The 19202-nt window shown below is 37.1% G+C and overlaps 1 protein-coding gene across 4 annotated transcripts; it reads left to right on the top strand.

Moving 5' to 3' along the window:
* Positions 1–1983: 1983 nt before the first annotated feature.
* rpgrb (retinitis pigmentosa GTPase regulator b) lies at positions 1984–18304 on the top strand. 4 transcript variants are annotated; one of them, XM_085151675.1, is made up of 15 exons: positions 1984–2249; positions 4062–4187; positions 4824–4916; positions 5658–5720; positions 5801–5959; positions 6780–6929; positions 7393–7551; positions 7743–7898; positions 8012–8136; positions 8735–8926; positions 9041–9227; positions 9732–9826; positions 9921–9980; positions 10096–12094; positions 18140–18304. In XM_085151675.1, exons 1-15 carry the CDS (start codon positions 2219–2221, stop codon positions 18160–18162), a joined length of 3618 nt encoding a protein of 1205 aa, XP_085007801.1. In that variant the 5' UTR covers positions 1984–2218; the 3' UTR covers positions 18163–18304. The 4 variants fall into 4 exon arrangements, with proteins under 4 accessions (XP_085007801.1, XP_085007800.1, XP_085007799.1 ...); XM_085151674.1 differs by lacking the exon at positions 18140–18304 and adding an exon at positions 13066–15739; XM_085151673.1 differs by lacking the exon at positions 18140–18304 and having other exon boundaries at positions 8015–8136; positions 10096–15739.
* Positions 18305–19202: the final 898 nt, after the last annotated feature.

Below are 19202 nucleotides of genomic sequence, written 5' to 3'. Positions count from 1 at the left end.
AACTTCTAGAAATTTCTTTTGGAAATAAACATTTACTAAAAAGACGCAATGGTTTTTGAAAAACATTTATTCTGAACTGTGCACCACAATTTCAAAACATTTTCTGAAAGATGTAACAGTGTACATGTTCTCGATTTCATTAGAATTTTGTTTATCAAAAGGTCTGACATAGGTGAGCTGGTAAATGCAAATAACAGCATTCTCATCACTTATTTCTTCAATACAATATGCATGTCCTTCATTCATCACTTTGTGGAACTTCAACGCACTTCTGCTCTCCCCCATATTCCATCTTCACAAGCATATCCTATGTGGAGATTGAATAAAAATTAGCTGACACTAATTAATGGCACAAATAATCCAGTAATCAATTGCAGCACAGTAAAAAAAAGGAATCATTTTTGAGCCATTACTTGTGTAAAGCATTTTCCCAAAAGACAAGGACACAGGCAACAGGTAGTACTGAACTAAATGTAAAACCTCAACCTTTTTCATTTTTACCTAAACCGTGTGCACAAAACTCTGGAGGGATCTAAATGCTAACGTAGAACCCAGTCAGGGCGTCTACTACTGCTGTTTGCTCGTTTTTTTATGGGAGATCGTTTTCAGGCTTCAAGTAGCACCATTATACCAACATTTCACATTCTAGACATTGTTTTAGGTGTATTTGACCAAAGGTTTGACTGAAAATTTACCTGCAAGCTTTTTTTCAAGGCTGTGGTATTTGCCCGCAAACAATACCTTTCAGCTAGCTAAAACAGAATATTATGCTATCAGCGAGCAACATGGCTAATGCCTTTCACACAGCTTTGTCTCAACTCCAAAGAGCCACAGAAGTAAAAGCTAATAATAATAATTGAAACAATCTTTGAAAAAATGACTTACCAAGCATGGCAAACAACTCAAATATGTAGAGCAAAATGTTCTGAAATGGCTTCACTTCAGCTTTGATTGGAGCCTATGGTGCTGGGGGCGGAGTCTGTGAATTTACTCTATTGGTGTCATAGCCCCTGTAGGAGTTCAGAGTTAAGAGGTCAAGAGTTAATGTTTCCATTGTAACACCTCCAGATTTGAAATAGAAACACTCATTTTTAACACTCGATTTTAACTACTATCATTTTACACCTCAGAGTTACATTAAAAGAATGTGACTCTACTTAGAGTAAAATTAACTCTACTTTTGCAAGAAGACTACTAACACCAAAACATTTAACACTTTTGAATTTGCTGTGTACTCTTCATTTTATCAGAAACAGTTTTCACAGCTCGTACATTTTCTTTTTACACATATATGTAAGCATTGAGCCAAATTTAGTTATGCAAACATACTGAAGGAACAACATTTGTCTCTTATATATGATACACCTATATATACACTGTCAAAGATACTTCTCTTTGAGTGACGATTTAAGGTGATAAGACATAAATAACTCCAACTTGAATCTGTACTGAAGCTCAGTATTTGACACAGAGTTCATGTTCACTGCTGTAATAGCTAATAATGATTAATATAATAACTATAATATCGGCCATATTATATTTACATTACCAAAGTGATATTACTTTAGTCTCATGAACAACATTAGCTAATTGTTATTTACTAGCTAATTTTAAAATGACCGTTCAGTACAGAAATTAAGGCCAAAAATCATGTTTTACAGTCCTGTGGTCTCAGCCTCAGATACTTATCAAATCACACAAAGATCATGTAGAAACAAACAAACAAATGAACAAAATATGTTCTCCTTCATTTCTGTCAAACAAAGTTGTATGACACGTTTCCAGCGGTTAGTATCATGGTTGCTAGGCAACCTGGGAAGCGCGCCAGAGACTAGACCGTCCCATACAGCCCATGTGTTTGCAACAAACTTGCCGTTTATTTTGCAATTCGAGCTCAACACTGCCCCTAGCGTCCTGGAACACTTCCGTTGTGTTTTGGAGTTTGCATGTGTTTTGGAGTTTGTACATGCTTTGTCTCTAGGGGCCACCGTAGTTTTTTACTACTTGCTACTTGCTTTACTACTTGCTCATGTAAGTTTGAGACCCCTGCTATAAAAAATGAGACACATGAAATGGCTCTGTTTCTTTAAGAGTCACGTGTGTTCCTTCGTAGCCTAGGAGAAGTTTTGTTTACTTCCGGGTTGTTCAAGTCGAAAACAACAGAGGGGTACCAACACGCCCACAGGCGCGGAGCAAAGCGGATTAAAGTACCGCAGAGATGGCAGGCGAGGCTGAAGATGACATTCCGGGTAAATATCAGTCATTGTCGCCTCTTCTGACTCTCAGAGAACCGTTGGTATTGTAAAATATTCTTTAGCTGTAATGTTCACCTTCGGCTAGCTTCAGGCTAACGGAAAGTTAACCTCATGATATTGCATTTCTCCTCCCGTTATTCTGTTTTATTCTACACGAGTGCTTTAGCTATTAAGGTCAAGTCGTTTTTATGAATTTATTCCTCATCATTCCTCACTTTGAATCAGTTTGAACGTGATTAATTATTAAGTATCTTTTCCCCCCTGTCCTGATATTTTCATAATTTATTGTCGATGCTAATGTTAAACTCTACCACATGTAAAAGGTGTTTTTTTGTTGTAGTCAATTGCATTTACTCTCAAACAGTAAAAGGAGAGTAAAAACGGTCTTACTAGATTGTTTTAATTTCATGAAAGTGCTTCTTATGCATATCCGTGTCTATAATAACCCTAAAGCAATAAAGCAATAGCAAACAATGCATAATTTTTTATATTTTGATACAAAATACATTTTGTTTTCTCCCCCCTTTTTGTATTATTGTGTTTCTTTTACTCTTTTTTCTTTGATGAAGGAATAAAGTAAGTAAGTAATAAATGACCCCATCCAAAGAACATTTTTTACAAAATCAGTAACCCTTTAAAAACGTTTATGTCATTTTTTTTCAGTAACAAATAATGCCAAGTATTCAGATCTGCAGCACTCAAATTTGAACGTTTTCCTCCAATTCTTTTTTATGCACACTAGATCTTTTCCAAGTGGAAAAATATGTTATTCCTGAATACATATTTTGGCGTAGACTTCTTGTTTGAGAAGACAAGACATCTGAAGACTTCACATTGGGTTAACTTGACTCTTTGGCTAATTTTTAATAAATGTTAAAAAAAATGTAACCAAAATGATGCTAGTTAAATGGTAAAAACTACTAAATGAACATTTTGAATTAGTTTAGTGTCTTAGTTTTGGTTTATTTGTTGGGATTATGCAAAACTTTAAAATATCCAACATGATACAAGCAACAAGTATGCACATAGCCATAAACCACGTAAACAAAAATATATACTGTAAGTTACTATGAGAAGAGAACTGAAATGAGAAGATTGACTCAAAATGTTAGCTTAATAACTTGAAATTTTGAGTCAGGTATGAAAAACACAATTTTGAGTCATTAATTAAAAACTTTCAAATACTAACCTCAAAATTTGAATTATGCATAGCAAAAGCAGTTTCTGTTTTTCAGTGGAGGACACAAGCCTCTATAGACTGTACACACGTGGACACGTGTGGACATGTTCAGTATCTGAAAATTGAAGTCAAGACGTAGAGTGCATCAAACCTCCTTTCTTTTTAATGCCTATCTAGGTGGTAATGCCTGTAGTTATAAATCAAAGCTTCCTTATAAATGAGTCTATGAGAAAATGAACCTGCTCCTCCCTTGATTTGTTACCTCAGTAAACACTTTTCTGATGAATTCTCTGAGCTCCAATGCTTACTTAATTTGGTCAATTATGGTCATTATCAGAATCAGAAAGGAGGATGAAGCAAGTTAGGACCTTAATTTTGACTGACAAGTTGAAATCATATGAGTAGCTGTGTCCTTTGGTGTCACAGTCAGATCATTCCACAGCAAATTATGTCTGGATTGAAAAAAAAAAATACTTAGCTTGAGGTTTCACTAACACTAGACTGACATCAAGGTGGCTCCATCCATCCATCTTTTATATAAAGGGCTGAAACATCACATTTGGTGTGGTTAAACTTGAAAATTAATCCATAATTAATGATTGGTTTTCTTTGGTCTCTTCTTACAGAATCAGGGGCAGTTTTCACTTTTGGAAAGAGCAAGTTTGCTGACAACATTCCAAGTAAATTTTGGCTTAAAAATGACATCCCACTCAGAATAGCGTGCGGCGATGAGCACACCGCCTTAATAACAGGTGAGAGCCCCTCCTATGTTCCAGGTCATACTCGTTTATGTGTTTCTACACTGCTGACAAACGTGAAAGCTGGAAATACTGTTTTGATTTAGTTTCACTTGCGCTGTCCTCTTAAAATATGTCTGCTCTAACATATCAGAACTGATATGTTTTCTCAGTTTTGTTTAGATGTACAAAAATTAGATTTATTAAAAAAAAAAAAAAGATAAATACATTAACCCCCATTTTAAGATTTGGATTATTTTTTAATGTTGTGCTTTACAATATTAAACTACTGTCATTTTTAAAATACAAAATTATTTTTACTCTTTACTTTTGCTTGTATCTACATGTTTACAAAAAATATATATTGTATAAGTCAAGCAAGTCAAAATTTCAATACATTTCTTCAATTTAAATTTTAGTTTAATTTCATGGTTATCTTTTGGAGGGGAGTTTTACAATTACATACAATTACTTAATTTGAGGAAAAGCTTTCTTTATTATCCAAATTAGATTTTCAGCTTTTTTCTCTTATCTTTCTTTATTATTTTGTTTTGTGACTGTAACTGAATCCAGCCCTGTGTCACTTTAAAATGAATGCTCCTGCTGAAACATCACAGAGCCCCTTTCAGGAGATTTTCTCTGTCTTCACAGAAAATGGGAAGCTCTTCATGTTTGGTAGCAACAACTGGGGCCAGCTCGGCCTTGGCTCCAAAGTGACTGTCAACAAACCCACCTGTGTCAAAGGTTGGTCTTTTCATGGCACCTTCTCACTGTTTCAGTTCTAAAAAGAAGTTATAGAGGATGAGTAGTGCCACTGAAAGCTGCTTTCAGCCAGTTTAAACAGGCAGTAAGGAGGGAGTCCCTGAAGAGGAGGAGACAAAGCCTTCAAATAAAGTGTGACTTTGTTGTAGATATAATCTCAGTCTAGAGGGCTAATAATCTGCTTAAATTTGGAGGGACATTAGCTGAGAAACAGTAAGTGCCACTCCTGAGATACAGAGAAAAGGATGTGTCCTGTATGAGGTTTGTTTAAGTATGAATTTAATCTGAAAATTATTTTAAAAAGAAAGGATCATTCTTAATGGAAATAGTTGTACAATACAGAAAATGTAAATGTAATAAATAATCCTAGAAATAAAACTCAAGTCTGATTAATTCTATTTTCTGGTGATTTTTTTTGGTCATTAGTAGATGGAAGGAGCTGGGCCTCAAAATTTATGCAATGTTTATGTTGGAAAAGTTCTATATAATATTAAAAATGACCACAAGTTTTTAATTAATTTTATAACAGTTTGGAATTATTGTATTTTGCATTGAATTGTACTGACAACACTTAGTTTAAAATACAGATTTCTCTTGTATCTTACAAGTGTTTGGTTTGTTTTGCTTCATGAATCTTTTCTAAAGTTATCAAAAGATGATGAGGTAAGCTGCACTCTCCAGGTTACTGTTCCCATAGTTTTAAATTTCTTTGTGATGTTTCAGCCCTGAAGTCTGAGAAAGTTCAACTGGTGGCTTGCGGGAGAAACCACACGCTTATCTGCACAGGTCAGTGTTTAGTGTTCACAGCTGTTTTCTTTCAGGTGCTGATGAATATTAAACACGCTTGTGTTGATGTGTGTCTGTAGCTAAAGGGAAGGTGTATGCCTCAGGTGGGAACAGCGAGGGTCAGCTGGGGCTTGGAGACTGTGATGAGAGGACGTCCTTCAAGAGACTTGATTTTTTTGATTCACAAGGATCAATCAAGATGCTTGCTGCGGGTTCGAACACCTCAGCAGCTCTCACCGGTAAGATCCACACAACACTGTAATTCAGCTATTAGCTCTGATCACAGCTAATCAGAGCTTAACTGCCAGTAAACATTAAGGGAAGTCATATAATAAGTGCAAATTAAATGTTAGTTAATTTTCATTTTAAGGTTTTTGATCTTTTTTTTTATGTATATTTCATAATTGTGCCTACATCTACACTAAGATATGCAGTTTTTGTATTGTTTTATTCATTGTATATGCATTTTATATTACTTTATTTAATTGTAAATTATATTTTTGCTATTTTTTGTTAGTGTAATGAGATTAAAACCATTTAAATTTTTAATGTATGTTTTTTTACCTTGGAATTTTTGTATCTTAATTATATAAATATATATTGAAGATTAAATTAAATTAAAATGAAATATATACATATATCATACATATTGTACTACTGGATGTTCAATTTTATTTTTTAGACTTTGCTCATAAATTAGATTTAAAGTAAAAAAAATCTAAAAAAATTATTGATTTTAAAATTATTTTTTTTAAACATTCATGTTTTTATATTTTTTGTATTTTGTTTACATTTGTATTTCATCTGTATATTCTGTATTTTCTGCAGCATCTAAAATAAAAAAAAAGATAATTTCATGAAATTAATTTGTAATTAAATTATAGTTGTTCTGTTATCAAATGAAAATTCTTGGTTAACAAAATTGAAGTAAAAAGATTCCGTATGTTTTAGAAAATGTTGCAAGTTTAAAACTGAAGTGTAGAAGAGAGAAAAAAGTGCCGTTAACAGATAAATGTGTTCCCAAAATAAACGAAATCTCTTTATTTATTTCTTTTGCAGCGAGTGGTAAACTCTTTATGTGGGGTGATAACACAGAGGGTCAGATTGGTTTGGGTAAGGAGAGTCAGGTGCCGTCACCCCACGAACTCAGTGTAGGCCGACCAATCAGCTGGGTCTCCTGCGGGTACTACCATTCAGCTTTAGTGACAGGTGAGTAGAGATATGTAACCATTCATTCAATAACCATTCATCACTTTGCAGTGAGCCTGCAAATCGCACATGGTTACAGATAGCATAAGGAACATGGGTGACAGTGGCTAAAATACAAAATAATAATTCTCACACGTGTGTATTTATACTAATGTAAAAATCAGAACAATAAAAGTTTTTTTAATGCAAGTTAATTGGCAAAAGTATCCTATTTCCATAGATTTTCATTCACCATATTATTTTATAATTTAAAAAATCAAAACTCCATTGTTCATTTAAATGTAGGTGTTTTGATTTGATTTTTGCATATAGATATTATTATAGAATTTAACATATTTTAAAATCAAGTGACATTTTTTTTTTACATTTTTTTTAAGTTTAACCAGAATTTTGTTTCCCCTATTCGTTCTGGACCTAAAAGCCAGTGGATAGCTCTGAGTATTTCCTATTTTTGTTTTCCCAGTGGATGGCGCTCTGTACACATTTGGCGAGCGGGACAGCGGAAAACTGGGTTTGGGCACCCACCAGCTTCCAGGGCACCGATTGCCTCAGCTGGTGAAGAGCATAAAGGAACCAGTGAGGCAGGTGGCCTGCGGGGGTGGACATACAGTGGCACTTGCAGGTAAATGTCTGATGACAGCAAATAAGACATGTTATTTATTTATTTCCTTTAAATAACCAACTGAGAATAATATTCTCAGTTGGTTTCCCCCTTCCTTCAATCTTACTAAAAAGTTACAGAATGCTCTCAAACAGGATAATAAAATACTGCAGCATGCCGCAAACGCCTCTGATTGTGTTGGTCTGTTTCAGAGGGAAGTGTGTACACGTTCGGCCTCGGTCAGTTCGGACAGCTCGGCCATGGGACATTCATCTTTGAGTCCCGGGTGCCGCGTTTGGTTGAGCACTTCAAGAAGGGACGAGCCTGTCAGGTGGCCTGTGGAGAAAACCACACCGCTGTCATTACGGGTAAATCTCAGTTCGGTTCATTAATGCCGAGACTCTCATTGACAACAGAGTTGAACAGAAGAGGTTCTTCACTGATCTGATGTCAGAAATCTTTTTTTTTTTTTTTTTTTTAGAAGACGGGTTGCTATACACGTTTGGAGATGGCAGACATGGAAAACTTGGTCTGGGGGAAGAAAACTTCACTAACCAGTTTAAACCAACGCTATGCCTGCGATTCCTGAAGTATAATGTTCAGGGAGTAAGTGTTTCATACAGACAGGTTTACATTTGTTCATGCAGTAGAACTTAAAATAATGTATAGGAATTATTTAATTAGGCTTGGAGATAATTCACAAGTTTAAAGACAGTGTAATTTTATTGTCGCATTTCTTATATCTTTTTAATTTTTTGTCTTCACTTTTTACATTTAAAAAAAATTACGTTTGTTTTTCACTTTTTATTCATAATTGCATGTATAACATAAAATATATAAAATTTTAAATGAGTTTTACCTTTTAAAAAAATTTATTTTTTTGTAAAGCACTTTGAGTGCTCAGAGTAGAAAGTGCAATATAATAACCATTCCATTTGTCTTTTTTTTTTTTTACCTTTTATAGTATTTAAATACATAATTTAAAAAATTATGTATATTTGTGTCAATTTTGTGTCAATTTTTAAAATGTGTTATTATTTTTTTCATTACAAAAATCCTAAATACATACATATAAAAATATAAAATTCATTTTATATTTTAAAAACATTTATTTATTTATAATCATATATATTTTCTATTTTTGTGCATTTCTGGGTGACTTTCATGCATGCAAATACTTTAATTTGGTTCCTGACGTGTCCAGGCGATGTGCGGCGGATGTCACATGGTGGTGCTGGCTCGGCCGAGGGCCCGGGAAACCAGTGAGGTCACGCTGGAGGACGACGATGTGATGGAAGATTTCCTGGAGAAACCGTACGTGGCACTGCTGGGTAACACAGTTGACTCATCTACGCTGCAGAGGAGCCTCTCCGCCCGGGTTCGCAGGAGGGAGAGGGTGGGTATGAGGACAATGAACGTGACACTTTTTATAGTTTATCTACAGATAACAGTTCATTTCTAAAGAAGTTCATGGGTTAATATTGCTCATTGGCTAAACCCTTTGATTCAGGAGCGATCTCCAGACCAGTTTGGCACCATGTTCCGCACACTGCCTGCCATGACACCAGGTAACCTCCTCCCGCCACTGACAGCCTCCAGCCAGACCATACCACCACGACTGGCTCCGCCTGAGGTGATCCACGGAAAGGTGCTCAATGGCACTTACCAGCACAGGAACGAGGGGTCGATCCACCAGGGTACCTACTTCACCTGCACCGCCATTGCCTCATCCTCTTTCTGTTACATCAAAGTTTTGGACAATATTATTCGCATTTTTGTTAGAATTTGGGGAGGTTGTTGTCTTTTTTTTGTCTCCTTGAGTCACATCTCTGATAAATCATATCCCTTTGGCTTCCTCAAGATCCCTTATAATTTTTATGAAAACAGACACCTGTACGGTATATGTTTCTAAGACCTAGAAGCACTAAGATGAAGTTGGGAAAAATGAGAATGTGAGCTCTGTATTTTTGACATTTGACAATTGGTGTTCATGTCGTTCATGCCCTTTCCCTGAAAGTTAAATGAGTTTCTCTTGATCTCAGGGTTTTCTGCAGATTTGAAATCTGTAAATGAAGAGGTCAGATTCTCAAAATCTTGATTTTTTTTTAAAGAAAATTTATGTATTTGTTCATCTTTGTCACTATGTAATATTACCTGTATCTGGAAAGCTGCTGCTGAAGATAATGCTGTCCTGTTTTCAGAGCTGGCAGGTGGGGAGACAGACAGTGTTGTGGAAAGTCTGACAGACACTGACAGCGTGAGAGGTCTTGGAGAAACCAGAGACTTCCTCAACATGGTAAGAGATCAATGACATCATCTTAAATGTTGCTCAGAAAAAAAGACAAATATAATATTTTGCTGCTGATTTGATCTCTGCTCCTTCCTGACAGACTCATGTGATGAAGATAGACCCCAGTGATAAAACCCTCACGCTGTCTCCAGTTCAAAAGGTAACTCAAACTCTTGCTTTGTGTGCTATGTCCTTTGATGTTTCTGCATGTCTCTTCCTCTCTAATGCATGCCTCTTTTTTCCATCCTTTTCTTGCTTTCTTACACCGAGGATAGAGGAAGGGTAAGAATGGTAAGGCTATAAAAGAACAGAGTCAAAGAAAGCAGAAAAAGCTCTCAAAGCAGAGGAGTTTCTCTTCCTCTTCACTGTCTTGTAAGAGTGAGGCTGCCTCTCCCCTCCGGGCATTACCCACTGAACTCCTGAGGAGTCGTAGCACTCGTACTCAGGGCCCGCAGAGCCCCCAGAGACATCAGAAAAGCAACCAGAACAAGGTGAATCTGATCTTGGCTGTAGAGGAGTTGCAGGAGAGGCCCAGTAAAAACAAACCTACAAGCATCAGGGACATAAATAAGGCAGCATCCAAAGAGCAACAAATGCAAGTTCACAGTAAAAGCCAGGTGATAGGGGTTCACAGGAAGCTGGCAGCAGACTCAAAACGAAGTCTAGAAACTATGAAGAAAAGATTAGATTTCAACTCTAAATCTGCTAAAGTTGAGAAAGTGGAGTCTAAGCCTGTGAGGGTTAAAAGCAAACCCACAGGAATCAGTTCACCAGGTAAACTCAGTCATACAGACTCAGCAAGCTTTCACCTGAGTGACACTTTGGATGAAGAGAGCATAGTGGGCTCTCAGCAGGTTTCTGAGGTGAAAAAAAACCCCAAATCTAAAGAGAAGAAAACAGATTTGTCTAAGAAAAACAAGAATGAAAAAAACATGAAAGAAGCTCAAATCAAAAAAGGGTCAGAGGTTCAGGAAAAGTCAACAGATCTCAGCCTGCTTGTTGGAGCTGCTTCGCTCGCCGCAGGAGCAGTTTTGATCCAAGCTGGAAGACAATTAAGCTCCACATCCCTTTCTGAGAACAGTTGTGCTGTACTTAAAGAGAGTGTGACTAAATCACTGAGTGAGGAATCTGAATCTGAATCTTACGCTGCCAATTTTAGCCACAGATCTGCTGTCAGCATCAACATCATACCTGCACCTGAAAGTCCTGAAATGAGGATAATCTCAGATCAAAGTGAACAGCAGATGGACTCTGCCGCAATCAAAGAGGAAGAGGAGGATATTGACGAAGAGGGTGAAGAGGAAGAAGGGCAAACAGATGCAAAAGTAAGCGAGGAAGAGGAGGATGTTAGTCACATTATTAAGAAAGTGGCAGAGAACACTGAGGATGAAAAAGAGAGTGACACTCTTCACTCTGGAGAGAAGTCAGACAGCGATGTAGATGAGGAGGAGGATGAGAGCAATGTTGTGGTAGAAGATGAAGAAGAGGAGGAGGAAAAGAGTGGAGTAACAGAAAGTGAAAGCAAAGCAGAGACTGAAGAGAAAGACAGAAACGGAGGTGATGTAGAAGAAGAGGAGTCGGAGGAAGAGGAAAGTGAGGAAGGGTCAAGTCGCGAAACAGAGAGCAAACGTGGAGATACTGGAAGTGACTTGGATGAAGGGGACGAGGAAGAAGAAGGGAGTTTGGAGAGTGAGGGTGAAGAAGATGAGGTTGAAAGTGAGTCTGTGAGGTCTTCAGAGAGAGAAGAAAGTGAGGAAGAGAGGGAAACCGAAGAAGGAGAAGATGAAAAAGAGGAGGAAGAAAAAAGTAGTGCTGAAGAAGTAGAAGAGAGTAGTGAAGAGGAAAACAGTGAAATTGAGGAAGAAGAGGAGGAGGAACGAAGTGAGAAAAAGGAGGAAGAGACAGAGGATGAGGAGGAGGAAGAAGAAAAAGAAGAGGATGAACAAAGTGAGGAAAAGGAGGAAGAGACAGAGGATGAAGAGGAGGCAGAAGAAAAAGAAGAGGAACAAAGTGAGGAAAAGGAGGAAGAGACAGAGGATGAGGAGGAGGAAGAAGAAGAAGGAGAAGAGGAGGAAGAAAGTGAGGAAAAGGAGGCTGAAGCAGAAGATGAGGAGGACCAGAGTGAGGAAGAAGAAGAAGAAGAGGAAGAGAAGGAAGATGAAGAAGAAGAGGAGAAGGTTGTCAAAAGGAAAAGGTCTTCTGAAGTGAAAAGACAAAGTGCTAAATCAGCAACTAGAAGCAAACTAAGGTTAGGGGTCAAAGGTCAGGCAGCAGGTGAGTCAGAGGAGTTCTGGGATGATGTTTTACCTCAATACCTCAATCTGAAATAATAAGAGCCCTTATATCAATCAGCGTGTCTATTGATTTATTGAATAACAGGAAATGGACACGATCAAAGTCTGAAACGTAAAAAAAAAAAAAATTGTTATAAAAATGGCCATACTAGAAAACCTTGATACAGGTAACATTACTTTTTCTGTATAAATAGTTAAAACTACATTGTATTCAGTTTTGTAGGAGATTACTCAGTTAATTAATTAACATAACCAAAACAATGTCAGGAGAATAAATTGCATATTTTTATATAAAGTTTTGTCATCTGCAAAGAAAATCACTAAAATACATACATCTTCCCTTCTCTTACATGAGTGGATTAGCCAGACAGTTAAGCCAGGTTATATTCTTAAAATGTCCAGTAATAGATATTTGTAGATGTATGAAATATTAGACATTTAAAGTCAATATCACATAGTTTACATTAGTGAATTAGCATGTAATATTGACCCTTTCGAAATGCACGACATGCAGTGTGGATGTGACTGAACAATAGAAGGCAGGTAGCTTAAAATATCAAGTATCCATGCTAATGCTGGTGAAATAAGGATGGCATTCAATGTCTTGGTTAAAATTGCCTTGCAGGCAGTACTTAAATGCAAAAGCACAACAGATGTGGATTTCACATAATTATTTTTGTTTTCCAGTATTAAATTTTTTATTGACCTTATTTTTTCCTAGTAAGATATTATTCTTTCTCTTTTTGCACCTGGAGACTATCTGAGCTTTCATGTTCTACACAAATTTCCATGTGTTTATCATCTATCTTTTGTGTTTGCCAAAACTACTTAAGTAGAATTTTCAGGTATCTCTACTTGACTCAAGTAGTTTTTTTTTTCCAGATAACCTTTTATCTTTACTCCCTACATTTTTAAACAAATATCTGTACTTTCTATTCCTTACATTTTCAGAATGTCACTGTGCGCCTTCAAACCGATTTGAGGCTAAACAGTAACACATGAGAGGAAATCCAATTCGTAATCACCAGAGCATGCGCCATAGTGAGGGGTTTAAGTTCGGGCCTGTGGTTTATTTGGAGCAACACCAGGACGAGTGCAGGTGTCCATGAGTTGTGGTTGCATTATTTCTGCATCTAGGTAGTGCTATAAAGGAGGGGTAATTTCAAATGCAGCATTTCTACCAACAAACATCAGCAAACACAAACTGTTTGTGTCTACAGTTTGTCACAGTGTGTTGTTAGCCAAAGGTCCAGACACTGTATTTCACAGGGAGAGAAAAGAAAGAGCTAACTTCACTAAACGATGGAAATAGATAAGGAAGACAGGAGGTTATATTTATAAGTACGGACTGCTCAGTGGTATTTGATAATTTTTTTTCATATTGTGAAGCATGCTGCAAAGCAAACTAAGGTAGATTATCTGTGTTAGTTAAAGGTTGCATTAAAATAATCTAGTGCAGGATAAGCTGGTTAGCTTTCAGTAAGGTGATGTTATGAATTTGAAGTTAAGTTGATGAAGTTTAGATTCATTCACTGAATTCCACCTCTATATTGTTTAGTATAGAGACAGCATAAACAGTGCTGACTGCAGAGAACAGCAGGGCAACTCATAAAATACCTTCTTACATTTGTTGAATTCAGTTCTCCACAGAGAGCAGTAAACCTCAGAGCAATAGCCCAGATCAGCTGATCACAGCCTGTACACACAAAATATACTGGAGCCCACAATAGAAATTGTGATTCTTTTCCCCACACTGAGCCAATATAACCTATTTTAGGGTTTCACTACCTACTGAATCCCACTTTAACCCCTGAGTGTACTCATTTTCTGTTTAGAGGCAAAGTCATTTTGTACAATGGAAGTAAAAGAAAATAGAGCTATTTTTGTTTCCTTCTTTTTCTCTGCTAATTTTCAATTAAGATTTAAACTAAAGTTTGCATTCTCAGTTATTAATATTTTATTATTACATTAATACAGCACAAGTTAGCTTTGCACAAAAATCGCTAGTAGAAATGTCCTTCAAAGAGGTACTCTTTACTTTCTTACTTTGAATACATTCATAGCCAGTACTTTTTCACTTTTACTTGAGTAAAGAAGTTAAATCAGTACTTAAGTACAGAATGTTTGTCCTTTTTCCACTTCTGGAATACACAAGCTTCTTTGTGTTTATCTGAATTTTATGTTTTCATTCTGAAACAGCTCGAACATTTGAATGTACTGTGCCTTTCCCTCTTACATGTTAACCACACCATCTTTTTAATTTAATATATTATGAATGTGTTTCTTTATAGCTTTCTGAACCCTTTCTCTCATAACGTTGTGTTGTTTTGGGCTGCTTTTGTATCTCCATCCAGCCTTTTGCTTTTGGTTTACGGCAATGCTTACTCATGTTTGTCTTAAGTATTGATTTCAATGCTTTTTGGTTTACTTATATTTCCTTGGAAGCCTTTTCTTTTTGCTTCTGCTTCTGCTCAGTTATACATGGCTCTTGCAACCAGAATTCTCTGAATTTCCAGTAATATGACTAATAGAGTACCCAAATATTCTTCAAACCTTCAGCCTTAATCTTTGTCTTGCTCAAATTTAAATATTTTATCTGGAATTATTTATGTTGCTATTTCTATTAATTTGTATTTGTAATAAATATTTGTGTTGCATTACATTGTGTTTTTTTTTTTATGTATTAGGACATAGGACATTTGTTAAAGTAGTTCTTAATGATACTTAATAGTCACAATTGTTTGTGTACATTCACTACTAAACAAGATTGTATTAGTTATTTAGACCAGGCTGACATCTGCTTCTGCTTCCATTTCATACGTAATTGCATGCCAAAATCTTTCATTTTTGTAAATGTAAGTTTCTTCTGAGAAATTTAAAAAAAAAAACTCTCAAGAAAACAATCTCAGTGGAAAAAAGGCAAAATTCAATGAGTGTTAACCATTAGACTGTTGTATTTATTGTATCCAGTATGTCTTGCCCTGTTATATTTTGATATACCTTTATTAGTCCCACAAGGGGAAATTTCATAAGGCTGCCGACCTATTGCACGCATTGGCGGCGCCATCTTACCCTCCGACCATACATACATTACACAAAACATCACATGGGGAAGACAGGTCAGAGAGGTATAACAATGGAAAATGCACCACATGAGGAAAGATAGGAGAAAAAAATAACACCCCCAGACTGAGCTCCAACAGGGAGATCAGTTTGAGAACAGAAAAAAACACCTCTGCACATAGCACATGAAAAAACTCTTAATACACCAAAGAAACACATGACAAGCAACAGGGGTGGGTAAAGGGTGAGAGTCAGCCGATTTAGACAGTACATCCGGGCCTGCAGCCTGTGCGCTGGTCTCCCTGATCCACCGTCAGCATCGGAAGGGAATAAGCGTCGAAGGCGTTTGGAAAGGGAGGGGGATGAGTGTGTGCATATCAGTGTATATGTATGTGTGTGCGTGTCCAGAGTTCAGGTGAGACAGTGTCCTTCGCCCTGTTAGGCTAAGTAAACAGTCTTCCAGCCAACCCAGGTGGCCTTGCATGGAATGGGAAGGAACAGGCTAAACACAGTAGTTATCAGGGTGTTGTTGTTCAGCTCCAGCCTTGAGACCGCAGCTGGCGCCACAGGGGTATCCGCATGAAGTGATGGTGGTTTTTACTTTAGTGCGAACAGCTCATATGAATTTCAAAGCAGTTCTACAGTCCAACACTGGTCTCTCAATCTCCCCTTGGAGAGCCGCGAGCTTCGCCATACTTGCGTTCTGTGATGTTGTCATTTCTTGTGCTCAAGGAGCTGATTCTGAGAACTCACGGCAGTGTGCCTCCCCGAGATGTCATCCAATTTGCGCCCAGAGATGTTATTCCGAGCTAGCCCTTCCGCAATGTATCCAGTCTGCAGTCAGAGATTTTATTCTGAGTATTCACAGCAGCCGTAGCCGTTCCAAGATCTTATCCGTGCTGACTCAATGAGCCCATTTTGAGAAACTCACGCCTCTCCCATCGTTCCAATCCCAGCGGGCAGCTTTGTGGGGTTTTGAACAGCCGGTTCCGCTTTCTTAATTCTTCGATAAGTCAGGGCCATATAATGCCTGGAAAAGACTACAGCCAATCATGTGGCTTTTTTCTTTCTCTTTCTCTTGTTTTTAAGGCACTACACAACTCTCCAGCTGACACAGCTGATAAATAGGATGGTATCGTGAACCTTAATTGATACTACGATATACTATTAAGTATATCGTGTTTGAGTGCTATTTAAAAGAGATTTTAAATAACACTCAAACATTTTTTTAAATTTATTTATGTTTTTGAAGGACGTCTTTCTACTGAAACACATTTTATAAGATTTTTGGTGGAAATAGTAGTGGTAACAGGTTCTTTGTGGGACACCATGTTCATTACATGCAAGTTAGGTTAAGGACAATCACGTATGCAGATAATACCTGATTAGCAGGGTCAGTGGGAGTTTTATAGTATATTCTTTGAAAGATAATAAATAAAATTAGTTTAGAATGAAGTCACTCAAGTACTTTGAATACACATCGAATATTTAATTTATTTTATTTAATCTCTCACTACTTTATTCTTTTTTCAAATTTTGGGGGAATTCAAGCAGTATATCATTAAATAGACAAAAATTGAAAAACAACTGTCATGACTCTGCAGGGCACAAAAGCCCATCGGACTATATGATAACCCGATGGGCGGGGCTGAGATAGATTTTGGTCGCCCGACCGGAGATATATCTAGCTCCGGGACGTCGGGCTAGCGATTTTGCGAGCCCTGAAGAGGAAGATTTTTTTTTTTTTTCTTTGGGAGGTAAAAGCTGAGCTAATGAAGAGGAAACATTTGACTTTATGATGCAAATATTTAACTGAATTATAAGAAAATCTGCCTTTTTCAGCCTCAACTGTCAAAAATATCACAGTGGACACTGACAAACTCACTTTGTCAGTAAGGTGCCAGACTGGTGCTTTGTGTCTAGCATATTTCAAGAAGATGATGATGTGAGGAAAATCTGTTCCTCTGTTTCAGTGTCTGTTTGGTGTGTTCAGGATAAGATAAGGTTTGACTTGTTTTCGTCTAATGATGATGCTGTTTTAGCGTAGAGTAATACGTCTAATTCTAGCATCACTATAGTCTTTTCCAATCATTCCTTGCTTGTCAGTTAATTCAGCTGGCAGAACATATATTTTATTCTGTATGGTAAAAACATTAGCATCAAACTAGAAAGTGCATATTTTTCATGTCCTTTACTTGTTCTTTATTTTAAAGAACAAAGGAAAGGACAAGAACAGGAAAAAATGCTTTCCATTCATTGCAAATCGAAAGCAGTTTTTTTTGTTCAACTTAAATAAACTCATGCCTTTGTGTTGTTGTTATTGGAATCTGCTAATATTAACCAAGCAAGGCCTCAGTCACACAGACCTAGAGACTGGACTTGTAGCCACAGGTCCTGAAAAAAGGTGAACTCCACAACTAGGTGGTGAGTGGTATATAGAGGTTGCTGGCAGTGTTGGATCAAAAACCTTGTGATTGCTTTTGTCACTTGTGAATTATGGTGATCACCAGTAATTTCCAGGGAAGATGCCAAGTTGTGTGCAAACACTTGCAAACCAGTCCCAAAGCAATAGTAAAACAAACAAATAGTAAAAAAAAAAAAAGTATTACATAAACCAGATAGCGAGACCGTTGCCATAGTAAAGCACAACTTTTTTCCTTTGAAGGTGAATGGTCTGCATTTCTGGTTTGTGTCACACACTTGACAGTTTCACTACCACTTATCAAATAGTTGGTGATTGACCAATTAATGTCTTCTTTAGTGTCTTCCTTGCAAACTGCAGGTGATCTGCTAGCAGCTAAAACAATGACAAGGATGTTTTCATGGCAGCACATACTGACTTTTCCGTAGCAACCAGAAGTTGTGAGAGAATCACAGACAAATCTCTAGGTCTATGTGGCTGAGGCCTAAAACTGCTTATGACTAAATATTTTTCATGTCCTTAATGCTCCTGTTTTTGCAGGACTTGACAAAAGGGTTTGCTGAGACATGGACCAAAGGCGAGCAACAAGGTCAAGAGGAAGAAGAAGAAGGAGAGGAGGAAGATGATAAGGTTGATGATGATGACGAGGTGGAGGAAGACGAGGAGGAGAACGATACATTGTTGTCCTCGACAGAGAAACCAGTAGAAGAGACCCAGAGTTGTGTAAATAAGTAGCACTAAGTTGAATATGGGGCATCTTTGGTTTTTGTTGGTTATTTGTGATTAAGATGGATTAACATGTGAAATGTGATCTTCCCTGAAGCCCAAAGAGGTGAAAGAAGAGCCTGTGCCTGATGGACAGCAAAGAGGTGACTGATTTTATCCTTAGTCAGCTGCATGTTTGATGAAAAATCCAAGTAAAGACGGTTAAAAAGAAATTAAAAAGACAAGACAGATAACAATAATGTCTGGTATCACCAGCAGCTGAAATCAGTGAGCAGCCCAATATTAAAGAAGAAAAGACACATAAATATACCACATCAGCCAACGGGGAGGGAGATGGAAACTCCAAAAACCAGCCGGCCTCCAACAAAAAGGTACAATAACTGTGAACATTGGATATATTCTTTGTACTCTGCCTTCAAAACACTCTCAGAAAATAAACTTTATTTTGCCTGTATGGGCACAACACTCCTCACTATGGGATTACCTCTATGGTGCTGCTTTTTTACGTGTTTTTAACATTCATTGTTCGAATTTCAAGCAACAGTTATGTACCTTTGTGTAAAAAACACACCTTTTCAAAGCACTAAGGACTGTGTGAGAAAGCCAGAAAAAATCCACACAGGGCAGGAAAACAAAGGTTCCACATAGGTTCAGGTCCAAAACCATGTTGTTGTGAGGAGACAGTCATTGAATTGGCTCCTGCCATTGAAGCCTAGAAGACACTGCACAAATATCCATTTTTACTGGTTGGGAACATAAAACATATATATCTTTCTAGTCCTTGAAAAGTTTTATGGCATTACCTTAAGGTCCAATCAGCCTTAGAGCATACATTAGTGTAAATTGTACCTGTACCGGTGTCTCACTGTATAGTTTT

This window comes from Neolamprologus multifasciatus, chromosome 23 (assembly GCF_963576455.1).
Source record: "Neolamprologus multifasciatus chromosome 23, fNeoMul1.2, whole genome shotgun sequence".
Taxonomy (NCBI): Eukaryota; Metazoa; Chordata; class Actinopteri; order Cichliformes; family Cichlidae; genus Neolamprologus; species Neolamprologus multifasciatus.
Note: the sequence above shows the minus strand (reverse complement) of the source record. Positions and strands in the feature narration are given on the sequence as shown.

Coding starts and splice junctions, on each gene's coding strand:
- rpgrb (XM_085151672.1), top strand. CDS start 2,219: ATGGCAGGCGAGGCTGAAGATGACATTCCGG. Junction 4,917..5,657: donor CAAACCCACCTGTGTCAAAG/GTTGGTCTTTTC, acceptor GTGATGTTTCAG/CCCTGAAGTCTGAGAAAGTT. Junction 9,827..9,920: donor CCAGAGACTTCCTCAACATG/GTAAGAGATCAA, acceptor CCTTCCTGACAG/ACTCATGTGATGAAGATAGA.